Genomic DNA, 26,946 nt, shown 5'->3' on the forward strand with positions numbered 1-26,946 from the left:
ATTGGAGAAAGCTGAATTTTTTGAACTCCATACTTGCATTCCTTCACCACATCTGGGAGGTTTTCTGTGTTCGCCATGAAGTTTCCATTAGTGGGAGAGTCTAGAACTAGAGGTCATAACCTCAGAATTAAAGGACGTTCTTTAAGGACGGAGACGAAGAGAAATTTATTTAGTCAGAGGGTGGTGAATCTATGCCACAGAAGGCTGTAGAGGCCAAATCAGTGGATATTTTTAAGGCAGGGATAGATAGATTTTTAATTAGTACAGGTGTCCGAGGTTATGGGGAGAAGGCAGGAGAATGGGATTAGGATGGAGAGATGGATCAGCCATGATTGAATGGCGGAGTAGACTTGATGGGCCGAATGGCCTAATTCTGCTCCGATTCCTGATGACTTTGTGGGTATAAAATATTCAACTATAACTATAATACATTAGTGACTGAACGTCTTTGACTTTTACTGCATTGGCTTGTTAAAATGTCTTAGTATGTCTTCATTAATGACACCATGTTTTAAAGCTTTCTAACCTTCTCTTTGGTCTGCAGTACAATATCAATGGCGAATATTCACCACTGTGCACACAGCAACTGAAAGTAACACAAAACATATTGATCTGATCATCATCCCGCGAGTAGAGAGATACATTGAGAGGCTAGTTGTCAAGCTAATGAAGTCCATATTAAGTTAGTGCTGAGAATTATTTCATTGAACTCAGTATATGTCTGAACATGAGCCATTGTATCAATTGACCATTTGAGGATGCACAGTGGTAGATTTAGATTTTAGATTTAGATTTAGAGATACAGCGCGGAAACAGGCCCTTCGGCCTACCGGGTCCGCGCCGCCCAGCGATCCCCGCACATTAACACTATCCTACATACACTAGGGACAATTTTTTTACATTTACCCAGTCAATTAACCTACGTACCTGTACGTCTTTGGAGTGTGGGAGGAAACCGAAGATCTCGGAGAAAACCCACGCAGGTCACGGGGAGAACGTACAAACTCCGTACAGACGGCGCCCATAGTGAGGATCGAACCGGAGTCTCCTGCGCTGCATTTGCTGTAAGGCAGCAACTCTACTGCTGTGCCATCGTGCCGCCCTATCTCAGCAGTAGAAGCATCACATTGATGGCATGGTGGCACAGTTGGTCGAGTTGCTGCCTGGCATGGCTAGGGACCCAGGTTCAATCCTGACCCAGAGTGCCGTCTGTGTGGAAATCACATGTTCTTTCTGTGCCTGCGTGGATAAGTTCCCAATTAAATATTAACAACATATTGGCCCGGAGTTTGCAAGGATTTGTTGCAACACATTCTCCTTGTGAGTGCCCGGAAATCCGTGTTTAGTTCAGAGATACAGCGCAGAAACAAGCCCTTCTGCCCACCGAGTCCACACTGACCAGTTATCACCCAGACATAATTTCCATCCAACGTATTAGGGTACGGAAGCCAATTAACCTACAAACCCACATGTCTTTGGAGAGTGGGAGGAAACCAGGGCACCTGGAGAAAACCCAGGCGATCACGGGGAGCACGTACAGACAGCACCCGTAGTCAGGATCGAACCTGGGTCTCTGGCACTGTGAGGCAGCAACTCCACCGCTGCGCCAAGGTGCCCATGGTTTCAAGACATCCACATGAGTCTTGAACTTCCTGACTGCATTGTGCTGAGGATTCCATGTATGCACGTCAAAATCAGGAACTATTATGTTAAATTGTGGAGATTTACACTGGGGAATTTGCTCACACAACCTATGCCAGATTGAATTTGGCATGGGACTTTGCCATTGATCCATTGCCGGGGGCCAAGGCAAGTAATAGCATTATTTTATTATTTTCTTTAAAGGTTCATGTTTATTTGAATAGCTTTAATTTTCTTAATTTAAAAAAAAAATTCAATGTTTCCATTTTCTGTTCCATTATTATTTTCTTTTGAAAAGTTCGACAAGTTCTGAATGGCAGAAACATCAAGTGTTTAGATAGCCTTAACCACCGACTAAGCCATGGGAGGGGCTGGTCTAGCTGTCAGGAGTTTGTCAGAATAACATTATGAGAAGCCCAGATACCGAATGTAGTTTCAGCACTAAGAATCAAAGATAATAGAGCAGAGCAAGATAGACCACTCGACCCTAGAAACCCTAGAAGCTCTTCAGCGGGTAGTCCATAGAGCTCAGAGGACCATCAGAACACAGCTACCAGCCTTGGAGGGCATCTACAACACACGATGCCTCAGAAAAGCCACCAGCATCCACAAAGACTCTTCACACCCCTGCTACAGTCTGTTCGGACTTCTACCATCGGGCAGACAATACGAGGCCTTCTACGCCCGCACCTCCAGACTCAGGAACAGCTTCATCCCCAGGGCCATAGCTGCTATGAACCGGTCCTGCTGAGCCGGATGGTCAAAACGCACAGTGATCCGGCACAGATCTACTTGCACTTTATTCTGTCTTAAAACTGTTACAATTTGTTTTGTTGGGTTGTTGTTGTTTAAATTAATACTGACTAGTTAATTAAATTATTGCATCGTATGGGAGGCGCATTCCCAATCTCGTTGTACCCCTGTACAATGACAATAAAGATATATTGTATTGTATTGTAGTACGTCACGGCGCCATTTTAGTAGGCAGAAACTTGCAGAAACATTTTAAAAGAAAAATAACAAAAATCTGTGAATTGGTAGATGAGATATATTCTGCATTTCAATGGTATCCTTGCACATGCTCTTCCCCCAAAACACTGATTACACTGCGAGAGGAGTAACGGACAGTGGGTTTTGCCTACTAAAATGGCTCCTTTGCGTACTACACTTCAGTATAGGTGATTTCGACGGAGTGGTCTATCTTGCTGAGAATAGAGCTTTGTCACAGTGGTGCCGTATGGGAGACCTCCCTGCACAAGGCAAGTGCTGACTTGCCATCCCAGTCCGTGGTAGGTGTGGGTAGCTTTTTACTAAATGCAAAATCCAGTCGATCCCTGTCTCCCTTATCAACAGCACAACGTTGGAGTTACCCTCTTCAAAGCAAAGAACCATCCCTACCTTCGATATGTTACTTGATCGACTTGTTGAGCGTTGTGGAGACTTGTCATTCTGCAAAATGAACAAAATATCAAGCATTATTCCTGACATTCGCTGACAGGGTAAAAGCAGGATGATCCCAGGGATAGGCTGCATGAACCAGACTGAAGGGTCTCGACCCGAAACGTCACCCATTCCTTTTCCAGAGATGATGATGCCTGACTGGTGCCTGGTGTCTATCTTCAGTTTCAACCAACATCTGCAGTTCCTTTCTAAACATAAGCTGTAAACAAGTTGACTGGATAGCAAGCAACAAAAAAAGCTTTTCACTGCACCTCGGTACGTGCGACAATAATAAACTAAACCAAGCCAAAACTAAGGTTAACTAAGTGAATTTCAAATATTCACAGACATCCAGGGTAGATAATAATCTCCTCAATCATCCTGAATAGTTAACACTTTATGTTGACTTTATGCTTCCCACTTGTGGATCAACTTCCCTGAAGAATCTTTATTCACAAAATGCTGGAGTAACTCAGCAGGTCAGGCAGCATCTCAGGAGAGAAGGAATGGGAGACGTTTCGGGTCGAGACCCTTCTTCAGACTGATGTCAGGGGGACGGGACAAAGGAAGGATATAGGTGGAGACAGGAAGATAGAGGGAGATCTGGGAAGGGGAGGGGAAGAGAGGGACAGAGGAACAATCTAAAGTTGGAGAAGTCAATGTTCATACCACTGGGCTGCAAGCAGCCCAGGCGAAATATGAGGTGCAGTTCCTCCAATTTCCGGTGGGCCTCACTATGGCACTGGAGGAGGCCCATGACAGAAAGGTCAGACTGGGAATGGGAGGGGGAATTGAAGTGCTCAGCCACCGGGAGATCAGTTTGGTTAATGCGGACTGAGCGCAGGTGTTGAGCGAAGCGATCGCCGAGCCTGCGCTTGGTTTCGCCGATGTAAATAAGTTGACATCTGGAGCAGCGGATGCAGTAGATGAGGTTGGAGGAGGTGCAGGTGAACCTCTGCCTCATCTGGAAAGACTGTTTGGGTCCTTGGATGGAGTTGAGGGGGGAGGTAAAGGGACAGGTGTTGCATCTCCTGCGGTTGCTGGGGAAAGTGCCCGGGGATGGGGTGGTTTGGGTAGGAAGGGACGAGTGGACCAGGGGGTTACGGAGGGAACAGTCTCTGCGGAACGCAGAGATGGGAGGGGATGGGAAGATATGGCCAGTGGTGGGGTCAATAGATAAATAAACATAAAACCAAAATAAAACCAACTTTTCGCCAGACTATGGATTTATTTCTTATTGTCCTCACAGTGGATGAACACAATAATAGTAAGCATACATCTCCTATATCTTGGTTGCAACCTTTCATTAATGATAATCCCTAATTTCTGATCTTTTAAACCAATTTACTGTCCTGTATCACACTTAACCTTTTGTCACAAGAATCCTCATTAAGGCATTAACTGTTGAAATGTAACTCAGTTAGAGGTTTTTATTAAAATCGAAGAGTATTCAATTAAGATTTCTTTTTCGTGATGCATTCATAATAATTCCCAAAAGTTCTCGCACAATAGCTATACGTAACCTCAAGGCCAAAATACTTAGCAATTTATGCAGAAGATTCCTCAAATCTCTTTGGTCACGTGTGGCGGCGCCTAACGGCTGCGGCTCGGTGGCAGTCTGTTCGTTTTTTTTCCTTTTTTTTGTTGTGTGTCGGTGTTGGGATGGTTTTTGTTTTTGTTTTTTGGCTGTGTATGTGTGGGGGGTGGGGGGTGGTGGGGGAAACCTTTCCTTTTTAGGTCTCTTCCTCACAGCGCGGGGCGCGGCTCGGCCGCGGCCCTTTCATCGCCCGCGGGGCCTTCCATCGCCCGGCGCGGCTCGGCCGCGGGACTTTACACCGCTGGTGCGGCTTGGCCGCGGGACCTAACATCTCCAGGCACGGCTCGGCCGCGGGTCTTAGCAGCGCACGGTACGGCCGCGGGGTCTTCCATCGCCCGGCTCGGTCACGGGACGTTTCAGCACCCGGTACGGCTCGGCCGCGGGGCCTTCAATCGCCAGCTCGGCCGCGGGACTTTCCAGCGCCCGGTGCGGCTCGGCCGCGGGGACTTCCATCCCTTTGCGGGGACTGTGCGGGTCGGTCGGGGACAAGCTGTCTGTCCGTGGGCGTGGGGAAGAGAGTGGAAGTTTTGTTGCCTCCATCACAGTGAGGGGGTGTTTGGAGTCACTGTGATGGATGTTTGTGTTGGGGTCATGTGTCTTGTGTTCTTTTTTTTTTTGTGACTGCAATGTAATTTCGTTCGGTACCTCGGTACCGAATGACAAATAAAGCTCTGTATTGAATCTCCAAAGATATTAATCTTACTCCCAGGTTCGCCTGAAATCCACTTCAATTATGGGGGTTTGTTAATCATTTTGCAATTCCTCAGAATCCCTTCTGGAGCAACAAATTTATAAAATCAAAACACAAAATGCTGGAGCAACTCAGTGGTTCAGGCAGCATGTCTAGAGGACATTGGGACTCTTCCTCAGACTCTGAAGGAGAAGGTTCATGTGTCCGGAGAAGGGTCCAGAACGAAACGTCACCCATCTTCGTCCTTCAGAGATGCTGCTTGATCCTTTAAGTTACTCCAACACTTTGTGTTCTATGCAAGATTCCAATATTCCACAAATGTATCCCTTTGAAAGATTTAAAAAAAACACATAGTGCTGGAGTAACTCAGCAGGACAGGCAGCATCTTTGGAGAACATGGACAGCTGCCATTCCAGATGGGGGCCTTCTTTGAAAGGTTTGTTGCCAGAGTCTACCTATTTGGTTTATTTCAAGAGTTTTTGGATCATAGAACATAGAACAATACAGCACAGGAATGGGCCCTTCGGCCCACAACGTTTGTGCCGAACATGATGCTTAGCTGAACAGATCTTATCTGCCTGTGGAGTGTGGGAGGAAATGGAGCACCCGGAGAAAATCCGCGCAGGTCACGGAGAGAACGTACAAATTCCGTACAGACAGCACCTGTAGTCAGGATTGAACCCAGGTCTCTAACGCTGTAAATCACCAACTTTACCGCTGCACCGCCTTTGTGTACTTGCTCTGGCAGCCTGTTAAATACACCCACCATCCTCTGTGTGAAAAAACTGTTCCTCAGGTCCCTTTTAAAATTTCCCCCTCTCACCTGAAAACTAGTTTTAGACTCCCCTGCCCTGGGGAAATGTCTGTGGCTGTGCACCTTATCTATGTCCCGATTGATTTTACGTACCTCCGTAAGGTCATCTCGCAGCCACCAATGCTCCAGGGGACAAAGACCCACCCTGTCCAGCCTCTCCTTCTAACTCAAGCCCTCTAAACCCCGTAAACTGATCATAAATCTTTTTTATGCCCTCTCCAATTCAATGACATCCTCTCCTCCTCGTGATGTAGTCAGATGAAAGATGAATAGTTAATAGCTGCAATTTCTCTGTGCCTCAAGTAAATTGTATTCTGAGGAAGGGGGAGTATATTATTGAACTTCCTCCTCACAAGGATTGCAAGGATAAGCAGAGCAGCTGAAGCAATAAAATAATAATCCCTAGGTTATAGCCTTGCTATTTAAATAATTCATGCGCTCTGTTTGCTGAGATGATATAGCCTTCAGATTGTCAAATCCAATCTTATTCTTAGGCGTTTTCATTCTTGCTAATCAATTCACTTACGGTCTTAACTGATTCAAAATGTTCTGAAGCATGAAGAGAAGCAACCTCACCCCCCTTAGGTTGGGAGAAAGGAAAATGAGCCATCGTGAGGGTTTGACAGGTATGAGCAAACAGCGACTCTAAAGCTGCAGACCATGGAGTGCATGGCAAGAGTGTAAAGAAGGTGGGTAACCATCTTCTCTCCGTAGCAGCCGGCCAGAGGAAAGCATGCACTGGTAGAGTCATAGAGCGATACAGCGTGGAAACAGGCCCTTCGGCCCAACTTGCCAACAAGTCCCAGCTACACTAGTCCCACCTGCCCGCGTTTTCGTCCATGTCCCCCCAAGCCTGTCCTATCCATGTACCTGTCTAACTGTTTCTTAAACGTTGGGATAGTCCCAGCCTCAACCACCTCCTCTGGCAGCTTGTTCCATACACCCACTGTATTTGTGTGAAAAAGTAACCCCTCAGATTCCTATTAAATCTTTTCCCCTTCACCTTATACCTATGTCCTCTGGTCCTCGATTCACATACTCTGGGCAAGAGATTCTGTGCATCTACCCGATCTATTCCTCTCATGATTTTATACACTTCTATAAGATCATAAGGTAATAAGATTCCGATGGTGCACGAAGGATCTGACTGGGAGGGCTCCTCTCTCTGCCAGCCAAGCCAGGTCTAGGTGCTTTTTAGTGAGTTCTTGCCCAGAACTCACCAACGAGCACATAGACCTAGATAAGGTATTTTGCAGGACTAGCTGGGCAGACTGCTCTGGGAACCACACCACAGGATCCATTGAGTCCCTGTCTTCAGTGCCTGCAGGATGCTCCATGCTGACCACTGCCTGATGGACTTGTGGTCAAACAAAACTTTCCACAAAGGACAGATGGTGCGGCAATGTCCAGTTGACTGGCACATTGCGTGGCACCTGCGCCAGGCCAACCCTTCGCTCCGCTGGGGAGGGCTAGAACCTCAGCAGGTAGTGACACAGTGCCCATGTGCTTTTGCTCTATGCACAGACCGACGCAGCCACAAATGAAGGTGGTCATCAGGGCTTTTGCCCTCGTTGTCCATGGACTTGTACATCGTAACCCATCGGACCCACTCCATCTTGGAACTCCTGATGAACTGAAAGACAGCTCGGGTGATCACAAAGGCAGAGGAGTAGGGGGTGGACCATACCTGTGGCAAGTTCAGCAGCTCCAAGAGCATCTCACGTCTGATGACCACATTATCCTAGTTATTGAGAGGGAACGCTACTGCTCAGACCCAATTTTTGCTTGACGTTGGCTATTCACTTCAGCCAAGTTCAGTCTCGGCCACCAATCTTTTCAGTTTAGTTTAGAGATACAACGCAGAAACAGGCCCTTCGGCCCACCGGGTCTGCGCCGATCACAATATCCTCCACACTAGGAACACTTGCACTACCCTCCACACTAGGGGCAATTTACAATTTTACCAAGCCAATTAACCCACGCAGGTCAAGAGGAGAAAAGCCAAACTCCGTACAGACAGCACCCGTGGTCAGGGTCGAACCCGGGTCTCTGGCGCTGTGAGGCAGCAACTCTATCACCGCGCCACCCTGCTGCCCAATCAAACATTTTTTCTCCGGTGTTTATTAGGAGTTCCATCATTTGGCAAAAGTGCAGGGTAGCTTCTTACTGCAAGCCTCTTTGTCACTGATAACGTAATGAAATCCATGGACTGATCAAACAAACGATTGATTGTTTCCCTTAATATTTCCTGGCTTGAAGCTTGTGAGCGATGGCAAAGATCTCAAACCCCTGTATGGGGAATAAAGCAATATTACTGTGTTGGAACCGACTAGCATTTCATGAATAGCATTTCCCAACCATGCCATACACCAGCTAAAAGAGAAACAAACCCCATAAAATTATAGAGCTCTACTACACAGGAACTGGCCCTTTGGCCCACTCTGTCTGTACTGACCATCAAATGCCCATCTTCACCCATACCATTTACCAGCACTTGTTCTGTAGCTTTCTATGCCTTAGCCATTCAAGATGCTTCTTAAATATTGTGAGAGTTCTTGCCTCCACATCCCTCTCACCTAGTGCATTCCAACGACCAACCACCCTTGGTGTAATCTCTTGCTCCTTACACAATGTATATAGTCTGGTTATAGTCATTTCTGCTACAGGAGTGATTTTACTGTTGTCTGGTCTATCTGAACCCCTTGCGGCCACTCCTTAGCAGAACCCTGGGCACTGAGGCTGACAGGGTCTGGGCACTGCCCAGCCCATGGGGCTTTCTCAGCAGGGCTTTTTCAGCAGGGCTTTGTGGAGAGTGAATGTGTGCTGGCAGCTTGTTGTGTGAATAAAGCCATCCAGACTGGAGTAACCTGGCGTCCAGCCTTATTTCGGGCTGAACCGATCGCTCTCGCTACACCCTCATGATTTTGTACACCTCTGCCAGGTTCCTGCCACAAACATCTCCACTCCAAGGGAAATGAATCCTGCCTATCCAATCCCTTCTCATAACGAGACACTGATCAAACCAAGCGCAGGCTCGGCGATCGCTTCGTTCAACACCTGCGCTCGGTCCGCGTTAACCAATCTGATCTCCCGGTGGCTGAGCACTTCAACTCCCCCTCCTATTCCCAGTCTGACCTTTCTGTCATGGGCCTCCTCCAGTGCCATAGTGAGGCCCACCAGAAATTGGAAGAACAGCACCTCATATTTCGCCTGGGCAGCCTGCAGCCCAGTGGTGTGAACATTGACTTCTCCAACTTTAGATAGTTCCTCTGTCCGTCTCTTCCCCTCCCCCTCACAGATATCCCTCTATCTTCCTGTCTCCACCTATATCCTTCCTTTGTCCCGCCCCCCTGACATCAGTCTGAAGAAGGGTCTGGACCCGAAACTTCACCCATTCCTTCTCTCCCGAGATGCTGCCTGACCTGCTGAGTTACTCCAGCATTTTGTGAATAAATACCTTTGATTTGTACCAGCATCTGCAGTTATTTTCTTATACTATATAATCCTTTCTATGCCATCTGCAGAGCAATCTCCTCCTTTCTCTAGTCCAGATATGGACTCATTTATATTTTAAAGCCATACCACAACTTTCCTGCATTCATATTGTATGCCTGGTAAATGAAGGATTCTGTCTTATACGACTTATTTCCCACCCGCTCAACCTGTGCTGCCACCTTTATGAATCTTTACACTTTTAGAACAAAGGTCCCTGTGTTCCTCAATACCCGTTAAGGTCCTACTGTTCAATATGTATGGCGTACCATTATCTGATCCCACAAAATGCATTAATTTATACCTTTGAAGATTTAATTCTATCTGCCATTGCTTCGCCCAACTTATGAGCTGATCAATCTTTCTGTAGCCTGTTACTATCTTTCCCATTATCCACAAACACAACAAATGCTATGTAATCTGCTAGTTTACTAATCATAACCCCTCAATTAACATCTGTCATTAATGTACATAACAAATAGAACGGGCCCCAGCACCAATACCTGTGGCACACAATTGGCACATTATGTAATTTCTTTTACATCTCTTTGTAAACAGGAAATGTGGATGGACCAGTTTCCTCTCAAGGCCAGTTAAAGATAATCATTAAGTGTGGGTTTCGCTGGTAATATCCGCATCTCATGGAATGATTAGATTATAAAAGAGGTAAGCACTGATTAACCTACCGAAGATACAGCAGGACCCAAAACACATCATCTTGATGAACAACACATTTTTGTTGCAATTAAACATAAGGTTTATTTTTTTAATTAGCAGAAGACATAGTTTCTTGCTCCACCTCCTTTTACAACCAATTCACAAGAGTCGAGATTCAAGTGTGTTTAATTGTGACATGTGCTATGGGAGATAATACGATATTATTTTACACCTTAGACATTGTTACGATATTGTTTTATACATTAGACATTGTTGTTTAAGGTTTGTAACTACTTAGGCATTAGGCACCTCTGTAACTAATTAAGGCGCTCTAGACATTCCTTACCCTTGACACGTGTCTGTAACTGCTGCTCAGGCGGATAATTAACGGTGGAGCGAGGAGGAGAAACATATGAGTTGGAATGATGGATGAACCAGAATAGAAGATAAGGGTGGCAGAACGTGAAGAGATGCAGACATTCATCAATGAGTGGGGTGATTACTTGGAAGTTTAAGGGTGGCAGGGTGAAAGGTGACATGTGAAGAAATACAGACATTCATCAATGAGTGGGGTTTAATGGTGGCAGGGTAGACAGGGTGACTGCAAAGAGATGAATGACTGTAAAAAGGAGTATGAGTGCGAGATAAGGTAAAGAAGATAAGGCTGGAAGAATCCTATAAACATAGACTGCCCGATGTACTAAGTGGGCAGTCAGATGGTTGACATCCTGATTGTTCCAGCCGTTGTTTGCAAATAAAGGCTTTTAACTTCTTGAAGAATTCTCCGTGTCATCTGCTTCATTTTGAACACCGGTAACCACGACAAAATTGGCGTAGTCGGCAGGATCGGAAAGAGGCCCGTTCAATAACGGACGACAAGCTAAAGGCGCTTCCAAGCCCGTCAGGGGCTCCCCGGGACAATAGGAAAAGGGTGGCCACCCGCAAAAAAAGGTAGGCGGTTTTCCGCTTTATTTGGACTAATAGCCTGTTGAAAACGGGGGACCACTGGTGGCACAGGAGCGCCCAGGCGGTCCAAGGGCCTCTCCGATCCAACAGAACCTATCGTTAAATTACTCTAAAAAAAAATGAGACCCGGAGGATTGCTCGAGAAGGCTGCGCAGTGGGGTAAGTGGATAATAGTCGAGTAAGATTTTGTGATGTCAATAAGACCTTGTGGATACCGCCCTAAGGGGATAGAGGACTGGATAGACGAGGCGTCCTGTGGATACTGCTCTAGTTAACTAGGGATCACTCTGGTTAGCTAGGGGTCTGTACGGGCAGATCAAGAATTGGAATAATTGGATAACATAAAAAATATATATATATATAAAATTGCAAAATATTAAAGGAATATAGTAGAACTGTAGAAGATAGAAATAGCGTAGTAGGTAGCCTAGTGACTATAGAGATGGAACGGAGTGAGAACAAGGACTGCATTTAAACTGACTGACCAAGTGCACTAAAATAAGACAAGTACAATGAATAAAATAACTGCAATTGAAATACTAAGTAAGAAATTCCCCGTATCCAAAGAGGATATTAAAAAACATTCTGAAAAATGGGAAAAAAGGACGAAAAAATTGGTCACGAAATGGCCCAAGGAAGGCACGTTTGATACAAACATGTGTGATGAAATGGAAGTGTTAATCAAGAACTATAAGCCTAAGGATAAATCAGAAACCCGAGTAACGAAAAAAGAAAAAGAACTAGACGTGCTTAAATTGTTTAGAATAGAAGGAGAAAGGCTGAGGAGAGCATACCAGGAAAAGAATACCACCCCAAACAAGGGTGAAAAACCCGAAAAACAGCATGAAAGTCAGGAGCTTCAGGAGAAAAAATCAACTCTGTACCCCAGCCTATGGGACCCTGGGTATCCCCCTCCCTATTCCGGCCAGGATGAAACAAAGCAGTGCCCTTTGGTGAAAGGGATAGTGGAGATAGAGGGAGAAGTCACAACTTGGAAGGATGAGCAAGACATAAAGGAATATAGACAGAGAAGGGAGCAGCGAGAAAAGGAAAGGATGAAGCAAGAAGCACGGGAACTAGAAGCAGACATTAGAAGGCTGCAGGACCTCAGGGACCTCAGGGACAGAAAGATTTATGAGACCCGTCAGGCAGCAAATGAGGAGTATGAGGGAGACAGCAACACAGAAACACAGGCGAGTAATCAGCAGGCATCAGAGAGAGGGCAAAACTGTGAGAATGAAGCAGACTTAGAAAGTGATGGGGAAAGAACAAGGGAACGTAGAAGGGAAATAGAGGCATCCATGAAGCGCTTAGAGATAGAGATACGGGAGATGGAAAAATATATGGAAAGAAAAAGAAAGGAAAGCCAGGGGTACGCCCAGGAAGGAATGAGGTGGGAAAGCATACAGGTAAGACCAAAGCAGGAGGTGGTGAACGAGAGACAGGAGCTGAGGGATGGAATGATGCCGTTACCTTTGAAAAAGGCAGGACAAACCCAGTATATTCCTTGGGCGACCCGAGACCCAGAAGGGCTGAAAAACGTCTTGCCCAACATATATAACGGGGCAGGAAAATGGATTAGGGCCTTTGAGGAGGAAACTACAGAACGATTATTGGCTATGGGAGATTTGAAGGCACTACTTTGGAAAGTAATAGGAACCACGAAATTAGCAGAACTATTTGAAATGGCTGGGATAAAAAACGCGGCAAATAACCCGATGATTGATGGCACGCCATTTGATCGAGTCAGGCAGAGGGTATGGCAGGCCCTCAGAGACTGTTACCCACTCAAGGTGGACCTAAAGATATTGAAAGGAGACCCGCTGGGGGACACGGAGAACCCAGCGGCTTATCTGGAGGATCAACTGAAAAAGTGGAGACTCGAAACCGAACAAGAAATAGACGGTAACGAGTTGATGACCACTTTGTTTCAGACCGCTATAGTGGACGCAATGTCTCCTCAAGTTAAGTCCAGACTGGAGGAAGTGGTGGAATTGTCAACCATATCCCACTCCCAGTTCAGGGACCACCTGGTTCATGCAGTCGACAAATATCGTAAGGAGAGACAAAAAATGGTGAACCAACAAGAAGAGGTGCAGAGAAAGGTGATGCAAATGCAACTAGAAGAACTAAAAAAGAAAGAACGTGAAAAAGGAAAGAAAACGCTGGCAGTAACAGCAGACCTGGCTGAAACAGCAGAAGTGAACGGCACACCGATGCACAGTGAGTCCTATGGCAGAGCCAGACGGGGGCTGGATAATCCCATGCCAATAATAAATGTCTTTGGGGGTGCTTTTCCTCAAATGTCCTATCAGGGGCAAAACAACCAGGGAATCAGCCCCGACAGGATTGGGGCCCTCAAGGGGGAGCACAAGGAAGGGGAAGAGGAAGGCCAGTAGGCAGACAGGTAGTTGATACAATATGTTGGGGATGCAATCAGGTAGGGCACCTGAGGAGGAACTGCCCACACCGTCCGTGGCCCGGCCCGTACCAACAGGGACTCACAGGGGATGAGCAGGGTTTTAACCCAGGGCAAGCCCCAGCGGGCTCGGCCGGAGGCCCGACTGGACTCGTGAACCCCTGTGCTAGATACTAGGGGTGTCCAGAGAACCCGGATGGGAAGGGACTTTACCCAATGATAACACAGGAGGCAGAAGAAGAACCCATGGTTCAGGTAATTTTGGGAGGGCGGCGAACACCTATGATGATAGACACTGGCACTACATACACTTGTGTGCAGCCGCAGTATGCCTCCCACCTTCCCATGTCAGGAACATTTATTAAGACTGTAGGGTTCTCGGGAAAAACACAGTTAACGCGACCCCCGTAAGTTTGAAAATGAATAATAAGGAAATAGTATTGCCGGTATTGGTGTCCAAAGGAACCCCCATTAATCTGCTAGGCAGGGATGCCTTGTTGAAGCTGGAATTAAAGTTAGAATGTACCAAAAATGGCCTGAACGTGGAGAAATTCAACACCCAGTTGTTTATGGGGGAAGCTAGGAAAGCTAATGTATTTTGGGTAGGAAATATAGAGGATCAAATTTGGAATACGTGGAACAGATGGAAAGAGGGAGTAATGACCATATTACCCGAAGCAACCCGCCCAAGACTGAGCTACATTGTACGGTACGTTTTGACGAAACCCAGGACATAGGGCAGGAAAGGTTGTGGCGTCTGGGAACATGCGGTCAGCATCACTTAAGGGCAGAAGCTATAATAGTTGGAAAACAAGGGGCAGCCTTCCAGATCAAATGGAAAACCTTTTTTGAAAAATGGTATGGGGTGCCAGGAGCTGCACCCCATGTGACATTACTAGTAAATAAGGGATATCAGTTCAGGGACTTGGGGCTCATGATGAAGCAAGTAAACACTATTGTTAACTGGAAAAAAATTACACCGAAGGTATGGAAATCTGAGGACGATAATTATGTCAGGATAGTGGTGAGCATAGATATGGTGGGAACGATAAAAGAGGTTGAAATTAGTCCCCAGCAACATCTCTGTTTATTACAGAAGGGAGAAGGTCAGACAAAGGAAGACATGTTAAACAGGCTGCCACGTGGCCTGTGGTCACAACATGATACAGATGTTGGAAAAGTGAAATCCGCAAACCCGGTAGAAATAGAACTAAAGCAGGGGGCAATTTTGCCAAGGAAACCACAATACCCCTTAAAGCCAGAAGCAGAGGAAGGCATAGCAATAACTATACATGGTCTGTTGGAGGCGGGAGTACTGGTCAAGACAAAAAGTCCTTGTAACACCCCGCTGTTGCCAGTTTTAAAAGCAGACAAGTCAAGGTGGAGATTAGTACATGATTTACGAGCAGCAACGAGGTGGTGAAAGATTGGCCAGCAGTGGTTCCAAACCCACACACACTGCTGACTAACATTCCACCGGAGGCAGCGTACTTTTCAGTGATAGATCTTTGTTCAGCATTCTTTAGTGTGCCTTTAGCGGGAAGATGCCAGTTTTTGTTTACGTTTACTTACAGGGGCATTCAATATACTTATACTAGGATGCCGCAAGGATTTAAACACTCGCCTCATGTTTTCAATCAGGTACTGAAGGCAGATTTGGAAGGTATATCCCTACATAGTACGTTAATACAGTATGTGGATGATTTGTTGGTCTACTCTGAGAGTGAGGAGCAATGTGAGCAAGACACCCTGATTCTTTTGGAAAGGTTGGCGGACGGAGGCCATAAAGTGTCCAGGAAGAAGTTGCAGTTTTGTAAGCAACAGGTGGATTATTTAGGACGACTGATCTCCGAAGGAGTAAAAGCTATAGCACCAGGTCAAATTGAGGCAATAATTAAAGCTCCCAAGCCTCAGACAGTAAAGCAAATGATGACATTTTTGGGAATGTCTGGATATAGCTCAGACTGGATTGGAGAATATGCTGAAATTGTGATGCCATTGAGAAAAATACTGAAGGAAGCAGGACACACAAATTTGAGAAATGTTTTACAATGGAATGAGGAGGCGGAGACAGCTTTTAACACCATTAAGCGAGAGTTACAGTCAGCCCCAGCCCTGGCTCTGCCAAATTATGAGAGAATCTTTCACTTGTACGTTTCCAACAGGCAGGAGGGCTACGCTGCAGCAGTACTGACGCAGGAAACAGGCATAGGTAAAGCTAAGCAGCCTGTAGCATACTACAGTACAAAATTGGATGAGGTGGCGCAGGGTTACCCACCCTGCTATCAGGGACTGGCTGCGTTGCACTATGCGTACAACAAAGCCTCATCTATAACCATGGGCTATCCTGTAACTATATATACACACCATAAAGTAGTAGAGCTGTTGGAGAAGGGGAAGTTTGTGTTAACACCGGCCAGAATAATAGCATTTCAAATGCTGTTGACATTCCCAGACATTACAATACAAAGATGCACCACAAGTAACATAGCCAATTATGTTCTGCTTGACTATGAGGGGGAACCCCATGATTGCATTGGGGAAACAATGTTTTTTTCTAAATTAAGGACGGACTTACAATCAGAACCATTGAATGATGAGGACAAGAAAGTTTTGTTTGTGGATGGTTCATGCTATAGGGATCATGATGGCAATCATGCAGGATTTGCAGTAGTGCAGCAGGACCAATCAGGTTTTCAAACAATTAGATTAGTAGCTTGCCCACAACCTTGTTCAGCCCTGTTAGCAGAGATTAAGGCTTTAACAACAGCGTGTGAAATGATGGAGCGTGAGAAAGCTGACATTTACACAGATTCAGCATATGCACATGGGGTCTGCCACCTGTTTGGGGCAGTATGGAAGCAGCGAGGCTTCAAGAAAAGCAATGGGGACCCCATACAGCATTTTCAGCAAATTTCAGACCTAATAAAGGCACTGACTAAACCTAGGGCACTAGCTATCGTTAAATGCCATGCACATAAAAAGGGAAACGACATGATCACTAAGGGCAATCATGCCGCAGACGAAGCAGCCAGAAAAGCGTCTGGATGCCAATCAGCCATTATCGTCCCTCAGGTAAATTTGGACCTACAACCCTCACAGGCGGATATAGTTGCGATGCAAGGTAGGGCTACTTTAGCTGAACAAACAATGTGGAGACAGAGGGGAGCCAAACAGAATGTAGAGGGCCTGTGGACTACGGAAAAAGGTTTGCTGGTAGCACCTACACCTCTGCTGACCATTCTCATCTCAGAAGTGCATGGGCTAGACCACTGTGCAAGGGGGGAAGTGTTAAGGAAGATAAAGAGAGATGGATTTTGGTCACCCTATCTACAGGCTTCAGTAGATTACATTTTGTCACAATGTGAGATATGTGCTCAAAACAATGTTAGAAATGGAATAACAACACCTATCGGACACATACCTGTGCCCGAAGGACCATTTAGGCACCTGGTTATTGACTATGTGGACATGCTGAAAAAAGTAAGAGGGAAAAGGTATATGCTGGTAGTAATTGATAGATTTAGCAGATGGGTGGAGGCAGTACCGTCTAAGGATTTAGGTGCAGGAACTGTAGTCAAGTTTCTGACAAATGAGGTCATCCCACGATTCGGTATACCAACCGAAATCAGTTCCGACAATGGAGCGGCTTTTATTCAAAAAACAGTTAAGTTGGTGTTGCAAGCCCTGAGAGTGAAACAAAGATTTGGGTGTGTGTACCACCCTCAATCTCAGGGCATGGTAGAAAGAGTTAATGGAACATTGAAGGCCAAATTAAACAAGATTTGCGCAACTACAAAGTTAAATTGGATCGATGCCCTGCCATTGGCATTACTGAGCTGTCGCATGCAAACTAATCAAATAACTCATTTAACACCACATGAGATGCTCACTGGCAGACCCATGCCAATACCCAAATGGAGAGGTCCCTACAAGGGACCAAGCCTGGAACAATTAGAGGTAGAACTTAAACAATACATGCAACAGTTAACTATGATACACAAGTCTATTTACACATAGGAAAAGCAAAAGGAGCCAGAGGCGGACCAGGAAGAAGGACCTATTAAACCCGGAGATCAGGTCTATGTGCGAGCCTTTCGACGAAGGTGGAATGAGCCGAGAAGGGAAGGACCGTTCACAGTAACTAAGGCCTCACCGACTGCTGTTCAGGTAGAGGGCCGGTCCATGTGGTACCATCTCAATCATTGTACAAGGACTGTCCCACAGGCACAACCTGTGAATAACCTCGAGGTAAGCGGGCAAGAGAACAAAAATACAGGAGAAGAGGTAAGCGAGCGTGAGAACGAAAACGCAGGGGAAGGATCAAGCATTGACCAGATCATAAAGGAAGTCTTTGGGGACATTAGTGACTCTGAGGTTGTGGGCGTCTGTCCTCCTCGCGACAATGTGGACAGGGGCGACGGGGTGGGGGGCAATAGTGCCTCTCCCGAATCAGACCGTGCCTCTCCCGAATCAGATCTGGGAGCCCTCGATTTCACAGCTTTGGACTGGGTGGAACCAGACTGGTCCTAATACTACCCTGCTAGAGTTAGGGGAACAGGGGCGGAATCGAAGGAGCATTGAGGATAGGGATGGCGATGACCCACATAACCTAGTCGCATGGCGCACAGTGACCACTAATGATTGGTATAAGTGGGCACAGTACTCGGCACACACTATGCAACGATCACAATGTATCGTATGCGCCAAAGCCAAGGAACAAATACTGGTTATACCAGACCCTCACAACTATATGTATTGTTCAAGATTAGACTCTTCAGAGGACATAGAACATTGGCATATTAATGTTTACTGCCCAATCCAGTGTTTAAATGAAGCAGGATCATCCCAAGTGACGCCCTCAGAGTACTGTGCAGTATGGAATTTTACACAGGTAAGAAAACCCTACCCCATGCCACCGCAAGGGGTTAAGATAAATATAACGGAACAATTTGAGTGTTATTCTGCATTAAATGGCAGACGTCCAGTAGGGAAATTTCCAGGCAATTGTAAAAAGATCTGGATGTGCAATCAGGAAAATCCGAGTCAGCTTGCTCTAGGTATGCCCTACTGCCAAGGTGTGACGCTATTTTGAGAGCAGATATAGCCATAGCAGATAGATTTTGGATGTGCGGAGGTAGCCCCAAGAATGTACTTCCACTTAACTGGACTGGGCTATGTGCAAGGGTGATGATAGTCCAACCGGTCCTCGTGATCAGCCCACAGGAGGCATTTGAGAACACTCGGCAAAAGAGAGCGTTTGACCGAATGCCCAAGGGCGTCTACCTGGATGCGATAGGGCAACCAAGAGGAATCCCCAATGAATTTAAAGCTAGAAATGAGATTACTGCTGGGTTGGAATCAATTTTTTTTTGGATCACAACTGAAAAAAACACAGAATGGATGAACTACATTTATTACAATCAGCAAAGGTTTATTAATTTTACTGAGGATGCACTGACAGCCTTAGGGGAACAGCTTGATGCCACTAGCAAAATGGCATGGCAAAACAGGCAGGCCCTGGATTGGTTACTGGCTGGAAAAGGAGGGGTCTGTGTCCTTTTTGGGGAACACTGTTGTACATTTATACCCAATAACACCAGTCCGGATGGGCTTTTCACTAAAGCAATGGAAAAATTGAGAAATCTGAGGAAAGAGGTTAAACAGAATGCAGGTTACGGGCACCAACTCTTTGGCTGGCTAGAAAACATTCTAGGCGGATGGGGAGCGTGGTTGGTTAAAGTCGGGATGACTATCGGAATCACACTGCTTATACTTGCTATTGTGTTGTGTTGTGTTTTTCCATGTATTAAATCTCTTCTAGTGAAAGCTACTGCGAATCAGCTGCCGTTGTTCCAGGATAAGGGCAAATTTCACCTCCAAGAGAAACAGATCCCTCCGATAGAATACTATACTGATGAGCAATTTACTCTGGAGGATTACTAAGAACGTAGTTGTAAGGGAAGCTGGGTCTTTTTTCCTACCCCAGACATATGGGGGTAGGTTTTTGGCCCGAGTGACCCAGGATGTTAGCATGTTGGAAGGAGAACACTGACAAACTGCACATTATTTATACAATCCTATGTTGGGGGGCTAATGGTTGAGAGTGGATTTATGATTTGAGTTCACAACATGTCCGTTTTTTGATTTTCTTTTTCTGTGAGACCGTGTAGGGGATAATACGATATTATTTTATACCTTAGACATTGTTACGATATTATTTTATACATTAGACATTGTTGTTTAAGGTTTGTAACTACTTAGGCATTAGGCGCCTCTCTGTAACTAATTAAGGCGCTCTAGACATTCCTTACCCTTGACACATGTCTGTAAACTGCTACTCAGGTGGATAATTAATGGTGGAGCGAGGAGGAGAAACATATGAGTTGGAATGATGGATGAACCAGAATAGAAGATAAGGGTGGCAGAATGTGAAGAGATACAGACATTCATCAATGAGTGGGGTGATTACTTGGAAGTTTAATGGTGGCAGGGTGAAAGGTGACATGTGAAGAAATACAGACATTCATCAATGAGTGGGGTTTAATGGTGGCAGGGTAGACAGGATGACTGCAAAGAGATGAATGACTGTAAAAAGGAGTATGAGTGCGAGATAAGGTAAAGAAGATAAGGCTGGAAGAATCCTATAAAAATAGGCTGCCCGGTGTACTAAGTGGGCAGTCAGATGGTTGACATCCTGATTGTTCCAGCCGTTGTTTGCAAATAAAGGCTTTTAACTTCTTGAAGAATTCTCCGTGTCATCTGCTTCATTTTGAACACCGGTAACCACGACAGTGCCAGCAACAAAACACTGAAATTCTTACTTGCTGCAACTTAACAGGCCATCAAATGCCATAACACATAGGTAAATACGTGATAATACAATAAGTTAGTAACCATAATATGAGATAACCATAACAGTGCAAAACTGAAATCCACAGTGTAGCCAAAGACACAGTCGATAGAAGATTACAGTTGCTGAGGTCAGTGTGGTGTAGTGTTCAAGAGCCTGATGGTTCTACGCGTAGTTTGACTTGGACAGAAACATCTGATTAGGGAATTCAGTATCGATGCAAATTACAAAATGATGTTCAATGAAATTTTGTGTTAGGATTAATTTAATCAGGACAAATTTGTCTGAGGTATACATATTTATCTGAACTCAGGAGGGAAACATTTTTTAAACAATTTGCTCTTCCCTTTGCTTGATCATTGTTGGCTCATTCTAAATATTTGTTGTCACTTGTGATTGTCAATTTTTAACGTAACGCAACACAGCTCAAAACACTCAATGATGTGATGAGATCAGGTTATATTGTATTGGTCTTCTCTAGCATTGACATTGGCTTGAGACTTTTTGTTTTATCTTACATTAATTCCAGAGTGCTTGTAATACCCAGAATAGAATCAGAGGTAGATCTTGACCGGAATATGGTAGATTATTCTTGATCGATATGGGTGTCAGGGGTTATGGGGAGAAGGCAGGAGAATGGGGTTGAGAGGGGAAGATAGATCAGCCATGATTGAATGGCAGAATAGACTTGATGGTCAGAATGGCCTAATTCTGCTCTTATCACTTATGAACTTATGAAAAGTTGTTATAGTATCTGTCTCAACTACCTTTCCTGGTACCATGTTCCCGATACCCACCACCCTCTGTAGGAAGAAGTTGCCTCTCGGGTTCTGATTAAATATTGCCCTTCTCACATTAAACCTACGCCCTCTGGTTCTTGTTTCCACACACTCCGGGCAACAGACCATACGTTCACACTATCGATTTTCTCTCATGATTTTATACATTTCGAGAAGATCATCCTTTAGCCTCTTACGCTCCAAGGAATAAAATGCTAGCCTGCCCAACCTCTCTATTTAGCTCAGGAAATCGAGTCCTGGCAACATCCATGTAAATCTTCTCCGCACCCTTTCTAGCTTGATGACTTATTGACATTAACACATAATCTGCCATGTTAAAACCATGCTGACTATCTCTAATCAGCCCATCTATACGAATGCATCTATATCTTATCCCTCAGAACCCACTCCAGTAATTTGACTACCACAGATGTTAGGCTCACTGGTGTACAGTTCCCAGGATTCTCTTTGCAGCCCTTCCTAACTGCAGACACAACATTAGCCGCTCTCCAGTCATCTGGCATCTCTCCACTGTCTAATAATGATTCATTTACCTCGGCATGGGCACCTGCAATTTCTTTTCTAGCTCCCCACAGTGTCCTCCGATATATCTGATCAGGTCCGGGAGAATTGATACGATACGATACGATAGAACTTTATTTGCATATTTTTATTGCTTATTTTGATTGGTCTTATTGTTGAACTGCAGGTCATTTTTCATTTCACTGCACATTTATGTGTATGTGACAAATAAATTGACTATTGACTATTGACTATAGGGAAATTGATCTGGCAACAGTCATAAAAACACAAAATACATGAAACATGAAATGAAAGTGATGAGTGGAAAGGTTTGGGGATGTGCAAAGATTGGATGGGGGGAGGGAGGGGGAGTCAGTCTCAGTCTACCCCACGACAGAAGGGGGAGGAGTTGTACAGTTTGATAGCCACAGGGAAGAAGGATTTCCTGTGGCGTTCTGTCCTGCATCTTGGTGGAACCAGTCTGTTGCTGAAGGTGCTCCTCAGGTTGACCAGTGTGTCATGGAGGGGGTGAGCTGTATTGTCCAGGAAGCTCCGCAGTTTGAGGAGCATCCTCCCCTCCAAGACCACCTCCCATGAATCCAACTCGGCCCTCAGGACGGAGCCAGCCTTCCTGATGAGTTTGTTGATCCTATTGGCATCCGCGGCCTTCGCCCTGCTGCCCCGGCACACGGCAGCGAACATGGCGCTGGCTACCACCGATTGGTAGAACATCTGCAGCATCTTACTGCAGACGTTGAAGGAGCAGAGCCTTCTCAAAAAGTACAGCTGGCTCTGTCCTTTCATGTACAGGGCCTCAGCGTTCCTGGACCAGTCCAGTTTACTGTCCAGGTAGACTCCAAGGTATTTGTACTCCCTGGCACATTGCACATCCACACCCTTGATGGAGACAGGGGACAGGGGTGTTCCTCTCCTCCTAAAGTCCACTAGCAACTGCTTAGTCTTGTCGGTGTTGAGCTGCAGGTGATTCAGCCCACACTACTCAACAAAGTCGTTGACTACACCTCTGTATTCATGTTCCCTCCGCTCAACTACCTTTTTATGCCTTGGGACGTTCAGCACCTTCTCGACAATAATACAGACTGTCCTCAAGAGATCTCCATTAACTGTCCCAAGTTCCCCAATCTTGATGTCTTTTTCCATGGTACAACAGAGGAGAAATACTCGTTGAGGATCTTGTACATCCCCTGCAGCTCCATACAAAGATAACCACTATGGTTTCTGAGGGGGCCCTCTTTTCTCTCGAGTTACCTTCTTCCCTCAATATACTTATGCAATCTGGTTAGATTATCATATCATCATATCATATCATATACATACAGCCGGAAACAGGCCTTTTCGGCCCTCCAAGTCCGTGCCGCCCAGTGATCCCCGTACATTAACATTATCCTACACCCACTAGGGACAATTTTTACATTTACCCAGCCAATTAACCTACTCCTTAATATTAAACTGCTATTTAAACTGCTTAAACTGCTTAAAACAGTTTAAAATATTAAACTGCTAGAGCTATTTCATGCCCCCTTTTTCCCCACCTGATTTATTTTCTAATTATGCTTCTCGGTTCCTGAAACTCCTCCAGGGATACCATTGATCCCAGCTGCCTATACCAGTCCCATGCCTCCTTTTTCCTGACCAGAGCCTCAATTTATCTCGTCATCGCAAGCTTCCTTATTCCCACCTGTCTTGCCCTTCACCCTGAGAGGAACATGCTTGCACTGAATTCTCATTTTCAATCCTTTATAAAAGCAATCCATTTTCTTGGCCTTTCAACAATTCAGAATTTTAATTCAAGTTCTATTTTCGTAACTTTATCAGCTGTAAAATGCGGGTTTCCTATTGAGAATGAGTGATTTGGCTCATTAGCCAATCTAGCTATATACTAAAACTCTCGTTTATTTGTTTGTTTGTTCCTGAACTACAGCCAAAACGGTACACGATAGCGCGACAATATTAGGCCCACCTTACTCACCGTCGCCCCTTTGGTGCGAATGGAAGAAGTTTCATTGAAATCGGTGTTATATTTTTAAAGTTATTCACATTTTAAAGTTTAAATTTATCTCCTAGGGAGGGAGGGGAGAAGGGGAAGGATATGGGGAGCTGAGGGGGATGGAGTGGGGGGAAGGGGAAGGGGGGAGAGGCGAGGAGGGGGAGGGGCAGGGGGAGGGGATGGAGGAGGGAGGGGTAGGGGAGGGGGAGGGGAGGGGCGAAGGGGGGTGAAGGGGGGTGAAGGGGAGGGAGGGGGAGAGGAGAGTGGGGGAGGAGAGGGTGCTGCACCAATGCAGGAGAGGTTTGGGCCCACTTGGTCTAGTATTTATTAACGCTCACCAGCCAACAGCTCTAAATGAAACAACTACTTGGCTATCTGTACAAAACAAATGTACTAACCTGTGACTAATAGAGAAAAAAAATCCTTTATTTAAAGTTTGTTTCTTGTTGGTCTCAAAGTCCGCAAGCACCAAAAGATAGCATATCGTTTGAAAACATCAGTGGGGAATAAAGATGAGCTTCAGGTTGAACGACTCGCCAGCAGCTGATCAAGCCAATGGTTTCTGGCCATCACATGTAATGGATGATGATTTCGTAACATAGAAAATAGATGTAGGAGGAGGCCATTTGGCCCTTCGAGCCAGCACCGCCATTCATTGTGATCATGGCTGATCATCCATAATCAGTGACCCGTGCCTGCCTTCTCCCCATATCCCTTGATTCCGCTAGCCCCTGGAGCTGTATCTAACTCTCTTTTAAATTCATCCAGTGAATTGGCCTCCACTGCCCTCTGTGGCAGAGGATTCCACAAATTCACAACTCTCTGGGTGAAAAGGTTTCTTCTCACCTCAGTTTTAAATGGCCTCCCACTTTATTCTTAGACTGTGGCCCCTGGTTCTGGACTCCCCCAACATTGGGAACATTTTTCTTGCATCTAGCTTGTCCAGACCTTTTATGATTTTGTAGGTCTCTATAAGATCCCCTTTCATCCTTCTAAACTCCAGTGAATACAAGCCCAGTCTTTTAAATCTTTCCTCATATGACAGTCCGTCCATTAACCTCGTGAACCTACGTTGCACTGCCTCAATAGCAAGGACATCCTTCCTCAAATTAGGAGACCAAAACTGCACCCAATACTCCAGATGTGGTCTCGCCAGGGACCTATACAACTGCAGAAGGACTTCTTTGCTCCTGTACTCAAATCCTCTCGTTATGAAGGCCAACATGCCATTAGCTTTCTTCACTTCCTGCTGTACCTGCACACTTACTTTCAGTGACTGGGTGTACAAGGACACGCAGGTCTCGTTGCACTTCCCCTTTACCTAACCTGACACCATTGAGATAATAATCTGCCTCCTTATTTTTGCCACCAAAGTGGATAACCTCACATTGGTTGGGAGAGATGCGGAGTTCTTCTACCGTTCCTGCTTTGGCTGTCTTTGAGCACCCTCCTGAAAATCCCGCAGTCTATGTGAGGATAGCCCAGGTGTAAGACCACTGCCAGCTAAGAGGCATACTGAAGCAACAGGTCAAAATAAAGTTGGGAGGCTATCAATCACCTCAGTGAAGTTGGTTTAACTCATTTTGAGGGCTGTCTTTCGGAAGCGCTCCTCACAATAGAACAGTAGCTGCAAAATGAACCCACGATTTTCATGATAGCAATCAGTATGAAAAGCTAATTTAAATAGATTTTCCAACACAGTTCTCTTTCAGGTGTTCACATCATTCAACAGCATACAACCGTTTTAAGAGAGCACTAACAATGTGTAATTGAGCGTGTCTCTATGTTCAGAGGATTATAATGTTGCATTATGTATCAACTGGAAATAACTAGTAATGTAGGAAGGAACTGCAGATGCTGGTTTAATTCGAAGACGGACACAACATGCTGGAGTAACTCAGAGGGACAGGCAGCATCTCTGGAGAGAAGGAATGCATGATGTTTCGGGTCGAGACTCTTCTTCAGGCTGATCTATCTTGTAAATAACTAGCAGTCTTGATTAGTACAGGTGACAGGCGGTTGTGGGGAGAAGGCAGGAAAATGGGGTCAGGAGGGAGAAATAGATCAGCCATGATTGAATGGCGGAGTAGACGATGGGCCGAATGGCCTAATTCTGCTCCTGTCACTTATGACCTTATGACTATTTGGGTCATCAAGTCTCTTTGGTTGAGTTTGCAAATATTTTCCTCTTCGAGTAATTATCCTATTCTTTTTTTGAAAATTACTATTGAATTTACTTCTATCACAAGACGACTCGTAAAAAAACCCATGTAGCATTATTGGCTGACATGGGAATGCTGATCAGGAGAGAGGAATAGCTTTCCACTCAATTTTTCCAGTCAAATTAAGCAAAACATACCAGTTTAACGGTTCATCCCAAATACAGCATTGATAATAGTGTAATAGTCCATCCGTGTTTAAGTGTTGCCTTGCATTATGTGCTTAAGGTGGTACAACCATCTGTGGTAAGGTGGCATTAGAATGTTTGGCAAAAAACAGGATCCGGTTCCTAGTCTGTGCACTGACGAGGCTACATGTTGGTCACCCTTGCTGTCATTCCCTCAATGAACTTTCTATGATTCCCTCAATGATCTAGAAGGAGGCCACGTCTACCCATAACGTCCACGCCAGCACACATAGCAATCCACTTTCTCTGCTGATTTTCCCTGTAGTCTATTCTCCCCACATTCCCATCAACTCCCTCCAGTATTTGTCATTCGCCTGTACATTAGAGGCATTTTTACAGCCTACCAGCCCGCTCATTGTTAGGACATGGGGGGGGGGGGGGGGGGGGAACATGAGCACCTGGGAAAATCCTTGTGTTCACAGGGAGAAGGTGCACCATTGGTTGGGATTCAACGGCTCATAGAGCTGGGTGGAGAAGAAGGAGGCCGAGGTGGACGGGCTCATGTGGACGGGCTCTTCGAAGATGCCTCCAGGTAAAGCACCCCCGCCCCACCCTCAACTTTGTCATGCAGTTTTGTTTATTGTCATGTGCGGGATCTCCATTCCCTTTGTCCTATTCTCCTTATCCTTCTTTATCTATGTATCTGACACCTTACACTTC

The 26,946-nt window shown here is 45.5% G+C and overlaps 1 protein-coding gene across 8 annotated transcripts in view; it reads right to left on the reverse strand.

Moving 5' to 3' along the window:
- Positions 1 to 26,946, reverse strand: part of LOC144597435 (E3 ubiquitin-protein ligase MARCHF1-like) — a 393,741-nt gene that overhangs the window by 72,902 nt on the left and 293,893 nt on the right. For 7 of the 8 annotated variants that reach the window (XM_078406831.1, XM_078406861.1, XM_078406841.1 and 4 more), the window contains one exon: positions 3,040 to 3,090. The exons of the other annotated variant lie outside the window; for it this stretch is intronic. In XM_078406831.1, coding sequence (XP_078262957.1) covers positions 3,040 to 3,090 — 51 coding nt within the window. The remainder of the gene's footprint in view (positions 1 to 3,039; positions 3,091 to 26,946) is intronic. 8 annotated transcript variants of the gene reach the window in all.

This window comes from Rhinoraja longicauda, chromosome 1 (assembly GCF_053455715.1).
Source record: "Rhinoraja longicauda isolate Sanriku21f chromosome 1, sRhiLon1.1, whole genome shotgun sequence".
Taxonomy (NCBI): Eukaryota; Metazoa; Chordata; class Chondrichthyes; order Rajiformes; family Arhynchobatidae; genus Rhinoraja; species Rhinoraja longicauda.